Source organism: Salmo trutta, chromosome 21 (assembly GCF_901001165.1).
Source record: "Salmo trutta chromosome 21, fSalTru1.1, whole genome shotgun sequence".
NCBI classification, from domain to species: domain Eukaryota; kingdom Metazoa; phylum Chordata; class Actinopteri; order Salmoniformes; family Salmonidae; genus Salmo; species Salmo trutta.
Window position 1 is genome coordinate 27,494,996 of NC_042977.1, and position 9,703 is coordinate 27,504,698.

Below are 9,703 nucleotides of genomic sequence, written 5' to 3' on the forward strand. Positions count from 1 at the left end.
GTGAGAGTGAGAGTGGCGGTGGATACTTGCAACTAGAGTTGGTGCTGACACAGGTGCTACAGTTGGGTCTGACTCTGAAGGCCCAAGTTAGATCCCGTCTGTGCCAGTCCTAGTCCCTCTGCGTGTCTAGGGCCTTAAGCGGGCAGCGGCTGGTGACCAGGTGGGGGGTCTCCTCTCCACCTGCCGAATGAGCGCTGTCAGCATTGGGGGGTACCACGGTCTGCGGGTGGGCTCGGCCCTGCTCAGCATCGTGGCGGGGTGCATCATTATCGGGGTGTCGAGGGAGTGTGATGCGGATGCCGTAGGGGGAATCTTCCTCGGTGCGGGGGGGCTGGGTGAGTACATCCACAACTCCAACTAGTCTTTGATTTTGTTGGGTGCTATGCAATGTGCTATGTAAAACATGCTATGCAAAATTCCATTGGTACTGGCAGGGCATAGCATTGTAAGAGGCATGCAGACATTATTTATAGCTACAGTATACAGCTTGCCTACAGAAATGTACTGGTAGCTTATTAAGTTCAAAAACTACTGCCTCTTTGATGGTGGCATTTCCCCAATAGATAAAACTTCATGCAAATTGAATATACTCTTTTTAATCTCTCTGGTCTATCTTGAAAATATTTACACTCCAGGCTGTCCTTTCTTTCTTAAACAAAAACACATCTATCTTTTTCCTAACTGTAACTGAGGGATTTTATACTGCAATGTTGAAACGGTAGACAATTGTATCTCAATCCTAAGGTGTCGTATGGGTCTAAGAGGCTTTCCTTTCTCAGGTGTACAAGGACGGCTGCAATGTGTAATATTTGTGAGGTCCTATTGTAGACTGTGTGAATGATCAGTGGCCCTTGCCATTTTCCATCCACTTCCATCAAAAACACACCCGGGGATCATTTGATCCGCTGGTGTAATCTAAGACAGTTGATAGCAGCATGGGGAGCAGGGTATTCCACTCAACCCAGGAGATTAAGTGCAGTGTCAGAGAGTAGAAAACTAGTGGCCAGCTTTTGATCTACACTGACTGCAGAGTATAAGTCATTCAAAGTCAACTTTGACCGCTGATTTTGAACATCCCAAAACTAAAACTAAAAACTTTTGTGGCTTTTCCTTGTAATTAAACAACAACTTATTGCTTCTTAACAAAAGAATATGGTAGCATCTTTGACATTTTGTATGGAGAATTACGTCACACAGACAACCCCTTCTTGCACTGCAGAATCAAATGTTGTTTCCTGAAGTGCAGGTGTCCTCTTATTATTTGCTCCAAAGAGGACAATCACTGATTCATGTAGGCTACATCTGTGGCTATGAACTGACTGAACAAAACTCAGTGTTCTTGGGAGGATCTTTCCACTCCTGTTGCCGCCTGGCGACTGGTGAGATGTTCTGACAGCATAGACAAGCATCACACACAGGCACCCTCAGGACCAGCCACTGTTCAATAGCAGCTCTCTCTGTGGTTCAGAAGGGAAATCAATAAGTGTGTTCAGCCTGCCTGCCCAAGGGTTGCTAGAGCTATTTGGATGCATTAACAAGTCCTAGTGGGCTCCTGAAACTGCAGGAGGGTCACGGTAAGAGAAAATCCACTTAGCCTACCAGTAGGCTAACCATCATATGGGAGCTAACTTGTAGTTGAGTAGCACCAAATCTGTCTCCTTTTTTCACACTGACCATGATGCTGATAAAAATCAATTTCAGGCAAAAAACATCTTAAAAACACTTGAAGGGAAATTTCAAAAATGTTCAACTTCATATTCATCATTTTCAGCACCACCCAACATCAACATATTATATGTAAAAATTGTGGTTTCTATGTTTTGTAGTAAAAAAAAAAGATACTGGAAGAGAAGCGTTTCCAGTGACATCATCGCCTACTAATTGCCAACCAGTATACTAATATGTTGATGATGTCATTGGAAACACTTATCTTCCTGTATCTTTTTTTTACTACAAAACGTAGAAACACGCCATTGGGGTGGTGCTGGAGAGGATGAATATGAAGTTCAAACATTTTCAAATGTCCCTTTAAAATTAAGTTAGCAGCTTGTCATTAAATACAATATGCATCAGCAGGGAGATAGTCATTTAGGATTGTGTTTGTTGAGCCACTTGAAGGAAATGTAATATCATTTTAATGAGATATGCCTCCGATATCTCCCCAGTGTATGTTTGTGCTGTCCCTATGTCATTTTAACTTTCTTTGTTTATCTGCCATTTGTTTTTTGAGAACCCACAATGGAATATACTAATCAGTGATTTTATTACATCACTAACTCTGGTCCGTGCTCAACACCAAACACTAGCTTCCATCTGTTTGTTAATTGACATTTACAGTATCCAAAAGTATATTTGAAACCACCCTAATGTGCTACAATCAATACAAACCAGTCAAAGAAGGTAAACTCCTACACTTGCAGTACTACACTCTTATTAGAAGTTCAACACCATGGTCAACCGATATCAATTAGTGTCAACATGGTCTTTCTTTTCCAGGCCTCCTCATCGCTGTCTTCCCCTTCATAAGAGCCTGGCTCAACATTAACAACATTCTCCCCACCTTGGGCAAGTTATTAATGTCTCCCATTATATCTGATTTCAAGCAAATCCATTGGTAAGAAAATTGTTTCTTAAAAAAAAAGTCCTCTGCTCTTCACAGGAAACTTCAGAGTGCACCCTACGCCTGCTAACCTTCCTGGCCCTGAGCAACCAGAGACACTGAAACGAGAAGGTAAATGTCAGATGGCTATGCTTGTAGTTTTTAGTTGCTGTGGTTCAATTGCTGTCGTCCCCGGTGTTGGAGTCAGTTCTACGTGGTTCAAACTCATACAATTCATTGTAGAGAAAACATTTTTTGTGAACAATATTGACAGTTAATCCATGATACCTTGGCAGAGATCTGACTAAATCTGCAGGCTGGGCCAGATAGGACATGATAATGAACTATGCCAGGAGAGTGTGTGATGAAAGAGCATGCCCATTACATTAGAGAATACTCATCACACCCACTCCTTTATACTCTTTGATGAGATGGAGATTGCGTTGAACAACAGCAATTGGGCTGGAGAGAGTTATGTCTGATGGATGCTCCACAGGCACCGCAGTCACTTACCATGGCAGTTTGTCTATTCTATAATAAAAATGATGTGGAGAGATGGCTAGACTAAGTTGTATAAGCTACAGATAGCTAAGGACAGCCAAACCATTGCATAGCCAGTAGTGTTTACATTTCTCTCATTTCTCAGACAGGCATGGGCTAATAATGCATATTTAATTCACATTGTATATGAACATATATTTCGCTTCAGTTAGATGTTAGATAATGAATATGTATACTTCATAGATACTCCGATTGGTCAATGTGACCGAGGTTGTTGTGGTGTTCCCTTTCATCTGACAGCGACTCAGAGCCAGCTGAATCTGGAGCGCTCTAAGAGCCGGATGGGGACATTTGTTGATGCCGGACCGATGGCTGAGGCCTCCGCAGATGAGGGGTGAGACATGGCAGACAGATGGACACGGAGACACACACAAACTTGGGGACACACACAGACACATGCATGTCTGGATATTTTTTCACATTTGAAATATACATGTACATTTTAGTTTCACAGTGTATCCTGGGGAATCCCTTTTCTTGTGAATGTAATCAGCTGATGTCTAGCTAACAGACAGCCACTCAGTGGCACTCCAGAGCAATGGAATGATTTGGTTTGCAGCCTGCTTGTATGTATGCTGCTATCCTCCTGCTTGCTTCTTTCTCACCCAGTTCAATAAAGGTGTTTGATAGTCTCTGATGGGACCAGGTGAATGCTAATGGAATCACTTGGAGTCAGTGGCACTGGCAGACTACCCTGCTTTGTGTTGCTACTACCGTGACCTTCTCATGATAACATTTAGCTATTATGAACATAGAGGATAATAGCAGAGGATGCACACAGCGTTAAATTAAATCATAAGGCAACAGTGAGAATATAGAGGCTAACTGTTGATGTAGAAAATGAAACAGTTAAGCACTGAAGCATATAAAACATTAGCATTGCTATCTAACAAATGTATATTTTCATAGATCAAGTGTGTTTCATGTGTATTCTTTCTCCCCCCAATAATAAGGAAAAATGATCAGAACCAATTCAGTACAAAGGACCGATATGGCTGTCCTGTCTCCTAAGTCGATTAGAACAGCACTATGAGTACCTGTCACGGCTGTCAAAAGGAGCGGACTGTCGAAAGGAGCGGACCAAAGTGCAGCGTGGTTGTAGTTCCACATTTGATTTAATCCGTGAAACTTTGCAATACATAAATAACTGAATTTGACAAAACAACAAACCGTGACACAGAGAGAATTGGAGATCAACCCCAAAAAAACAACACAGAAATAGAAAACTAGAACTAAACATAGATATAGAAAACAGACAAAAAAACACAAAACAGCCCCTGTCACACCCGGACCTACTCTACCATAGAAAATAACTTACTATGGTCAGGACGTGACAGTAACCCCCCCAAAGGTGCAGACTCCGAATGCCACTAAACAAAACAAACAAAAACAAAAGGCAGGGTTGGGTGGGTAACTCCTATCTATGGCGGCTCTAGTGCAGTCCACATAACCTTATCCTCCAGCAGAGGAGGCGGCTCCGGTTCGGGGCGTAACCCCCGCCCCACCCGCTGATCCCTCTGCTTTAGTACCAACGGACCGTGGATCGTCGGAGGACGACCCGGGCTGCAGGCCGCCGCTGGAGGTTCCGGGCTGCAGGCCGCCTCAGGAGGCTCCGGGCTGCATGCCGCCTCAGGAGGCTCCGGCCTGGAGGCTCCGGACTGGGGAGCATCGCTGGAGGCTCCGGGCTGGGGAGCGTCGCTGGAGGCTCCGGGCTGGGGATGCCCACTGGAGGTCTGATGCGTGGGACTTGCATAGGTGGCGCCAGACTGGTAACACGCACCTCAGGGCGAGTGCGGGGAGGAGGCACAGGACGTACTGGGCTGTGGAGGCGCACTGGAGGCCTGATGCGTGGGACCGGTACAGGTGGCACCGGGCTGATGACGCACCTCAGGGCAAGTGCGGAGAGGTGGCACAGGATGTACTGGGCTGTGGAGGCGCACCGGAAGTCTGGAGCATATGGCTGGCACAACCCGTCTTTGCTGGATGCTCAACCCAGCTTGACAACTGCAGGGTGCAGGCACAGATCACACCAGCCTGTGAGTGCGCACTGGCGACACAGTGTGCATCACCACATAACACGGTGCCTACCTTGTCACTCGCTCCCCACGGTAAGCACGGGATGTTGGCTCAGGTCTCCACCCTGACTCCGCCAATCTCCCCGTGTGCCCCAAATGTTTTTGGGGGGCTGCCTCTCGCACTTGCCTCGTGGTCGGTATAGTGCCTCATAATTTCGCCGCTCCGCCTACCGCTGCCTCAATTTCCTCCTTCGGCCGGCGATACTCCCCAGCCTGACTCCAGGGTCCTTTCCCGTCCAGAATTTCCTCCCAGGTCCATTTCTGTTGCTCCTGGGCACGCTGCTTGGTCCTTTGATGGTGGGTTATTCTGTCACGGCTATCGAAAGGAGCAGACCAAAGTGCAGCGTGGTTCTAGTTCCACATTTTATTTAATCCGTGAAACTTTGCAATACATAAATAACTGAATTTGACAAAACAACAAACCGTGACGCAGAGAGAAACAAACACTACTCAAAATATAATAACCCACAAAACCCAGGAAGAAAAACCCCTACTTAAATATGATCTCCAATTAGAGACAATTAGGACCAGCTGCCTCCAATTGGAGATCAACGCAAAAACAACAACATAGAAATCGAAAACTAGAACTAAACATAGATATAGAAAACATAGAAGAAAAAAAACACAAAACACCCCCTGTCACGCCCTGACCTACTCTACCATAGAAAATAGCATCTTACTATGGTCAGGACGTGACAGTACCAAAATGTACTGAAGAGAAGGATACTTCTATCCCTTGTCATAACCAAGAAATCAAGTTGCTCTGGATACTGTTGCCTTGGTAACCAAGAGACCGCTGATTTCACTTGCACACGCATCCACACACGTGGGCATGCATGTACATGCACACACACACATGCAGTACCTCACAAACAAAAATGTATTCATCATGAGCTCTACTAACACTCCCACTATTCTATTGCAGGACATCCTCAGACATGCCAGACATCTTGTCCAGACGAAAGTTCAAGCAGACCCTCCCTGATCCAGACCTCCCGTAAATTGGTTATATAGCAGCCAGACAGCACACATCTCTCATGCACGCCTGCTCAGATTTGAGTTCACCTTCAAATGGACTTCACACGTTGGTGAATCAGATGTTTACTTACTTCAACAATACAACTCAAAAGCTACATAGTGTGCCTTCTCATAACTATCCAGAGGAATACATATTTTCTTCCACAATGTCTCATTTTATTAGCAATATTATTCTTATCCTAGAGAGAGAAAAAACGAGAGAGAAAGAGAGAGAGAAAGAGAGAGAAAAAACGAGAGAGAAAGAGAGAGAGAAAGAGAGAGAGAGAGAGAGAGAGAGAGAGAGAGAGAGAGAGGGAGAGGGAGAGGGAGAGGGAAAGCGAGAGAGAAAGAGGGAGAGAGAGAGAGAAAAAACGAGAGAGAAAGAGAGAGAGAGAAAGCGAGAGAGAGAGAGAGAGAGAGAGGCATAACGCAAAGAGGTATCAACCAAGGATAATCAAGTAGTGGATAATAACAGCTCAGCTCATCGCACAAGATAATAAAAGAATCCCAGTACACGGACTGAGAAGGCTGTTTTCTAATGTTGAATTGTAACTGACATAGTGAAAAATACACACTGATTTCATTTTATATCCCACCAGGGGCAAGTCTGGTGTTTTTAGAAGGAAGTCAAGCTATATTAGATCAAATCCAGACAGAAACAATTATTTTACCCGGCAACCTAAATTATATATTAGATAAGATTGACAGACGTAGCAATAAAAAAGGCAAATTCAAGGAGCCTCCAAAGAGTCTGAACATTATCATCTCTACAAATAATTTACAGGACACCTAAAATAGTGAAATTGGATCATTCTCCGGTATCATGCTTAATTACACCAACATAAAATACGCTTAGCAACAGTATATGGAGAATGAACAGAGTGCATCTTCAAGACCCTAAATGTATTAAATCCGTAAATGAAAAGATTTCAACCTTTACCATTACAAATGTAGACATAGAGGACAGACAAAATGTGTGATGCTTTTAAGGCATATATTATGGGAATGATAATCTCATACTCGGCAAAAGTTAAATCTGAGTTAGAAATTAAATACAAATTTTTAAAAATCACTATCTTAGAAAAAGTCCATAAAAAAATCTTTACTAGCTAAAGAAGAAAATGACATTTCTGAACTTAAACAGGAATATGATATTTTACTTTTGAAGAGAGCCAACAACTACAGGTTAAACTCAAATAAAGCATACTACTTCATGGAAAATAAACCTGGTAAAAATCTCACAGCCTTCACAAACCAATACACGCCAAACCAGTTATAATCTGAAAAGATAAAGATATAAATGCATTAGTTAGAAACAACAATGCAATTTAATGACAATTTTAAAATCTTCTATGAAAATCTATATAAATCACAATTTAACAACAGCTGGACAGATCCTACAGCCTTGGTAGACACAATAACCCTGAAGCAACTATCAGCAGATCAAAAATAATCACCAAAAAATGGAAATCAACTAAAAATTAATATTAGACACTTTTAAAAATATATATATTCAAAACTTTGGAAGCATTCAACTTTCCAGCTGAAATAATATATTTAATAAAAATATTATATAAATATCATAAAGCAAAAGTGTACACAAATAATACATTATCTGATGAAATTGCTTTAGAAAGGGACATGAGACAGAGATGTCCTCCCTCTACCCTCCTGTTTGCACTGGCAAATTAAACTGCTTTCAGAAAGAATTAGGCAGGACCCAAACGTAACAGTTATCAGTATTGGTAAAAATGAATATAAACTCAATTTATTTGCTGAAGATCTCCTGATATACCTGAATCATACAAATTTTAATAATGGCAATAGGAAAAATAATACCTCGTGCTCTACAGCAATCCTTTCAGTGGACCACAAAAAATATGAAAGACTTAGGATGCTTAACAAATATGTAAAGGTAACTTTATCACATTATTCAATAACATGAAAGCAGAACTATTTAAATGGAACAATCTTCCCATAAATCTTACAGGTAGAATAAACCTCTTCAGAATGGCATGGCTCCCAAAATTTATATTTTTTCTCGGTAATACCAATTAACCCACCAAAGACATTCTTTAAAAGAGTATACTCAGACATAACAGACTTTATATGGGCAAATAAAACTCAGAATAAGAAGGAAAGTTTTACATGTCCCTAAATCTGAGGCTGGTTTTAACTTTTCAGTTTTGGAATTGTATTAACTTGCCACACAAGGCTTTTACTTGCAACATATAAGTGCACTAAAGAGGAACAATGGGTACATATTGAAGATGTGCATTCTCATTCCCAGAATCTTTTCACGTGTCTATTTTCAAAGAATGGAGCTAAGAACATTAACAACTTCATAGTTAAGTACAACATAACAACATGGAAGAAAGTGAAACAGATTCTACAAGAACCAATATCACTCCCTAAAAGGAGACTGATATGGAACAATCCTTGGAAAGCTTTTCAGAATTTACCAATAAATTGGCCCACAAATTTTATAACACGCAATTTCAAGCTGATAGCTTTGGACATCAAAGCAATGTTGAGGAAATCCTATTTGAGTCAGAAAATTATATTCATATGATAGGTAAGATATACAAAACTTTACAGATAGCATATACAACTAACAATCTCTTAGAAACAAATATACATTATTGGAACCAAGACATACAAATAACTGATATTAGCACAAGATGGAGGGAATGTTGGAACATAACTAAGAAAATTACATTTAATCGTTTACGTTTAATCCACTATAAACTAATGTATAGAATTTATAATACAATAAACAAAATTCACAAATTCTACAGCACAAAAGCAGAGTCACGTCTTAAGTGTAAAACTAACAATGACTCAATAATCCATGCCTTCTGGGAATGCTATAAAGTTAAAAAGTCATGGGCAGAGTTGTCTGTCAGAAGTATTTCAATGTAAATGTACTTTTAATCCATCTGTCTGCATATTTCATGGCATATGAGGGTGCAGTGGACTATACTTTTCTCTTCAATCATTTTGAAAAAAACGTCTACTTAAAAACTGGAAATCAACGCATCCTCCATCGTTAACACAATGGAAAAGTCAAATGCTTTATTATCTAAATGTTCAAAGTGCGTGGGTGACGGAGGGAAAAATATGGTGCAGTTTGAGCTGGTAGGTCTGGGCAGGTGTGATGTTCTTGATCTTTGTGTGCATTTCTATGCATATGTTTTGTATTGTTAAAAAAACAGGATTCAAGTGGTGATTATGGCTTTTAGCAATTAGCAACGGTCATCGAAATTGTTAAAAGTTTTTAAAAACAATTATAATAAATCCAACAGTGGGACAATGGATGGAGATACTCCCAACGTTTAGAATTTGTACAATCCATCAGATATTTACAGAATTTTAGTACATAAAACATTTTACTGGCTTGGGAAAATAATATATGGAGTTCAGTGATTTTGATGGGAATTGAGGTATTCAA

General features: G+C 41.1%; 1 protein-coding gene across 1 annotated transcript; it reads left to right on the forward strand.

The window, feature by feature from the left end:
* kncn (kinocilin) lies at window positions 1–6,461 on the forward strand. Its single transcript, XM_029705021.1, has 5 exons — window positions 1–335; window positions 2,497–2,565; window positions 2,660–2,731; window positions 3,401–3,494; window positions 6,161–6,461. The coding sequence occupies exons 1-5, from the start codon at window positions 188–190 to the stop codon at window positions 6,234–6,236; spliced, it is 459 nt and encodes a 152-aa protein (XP_029560881.1). The 5' UTR covers window positions 1–187; the 3' UTR covers window positions 6,237–6,461.
* The last annotated feature ends 3,242 nt before the right edge of the window (window positions 6,462–9,703 follow it).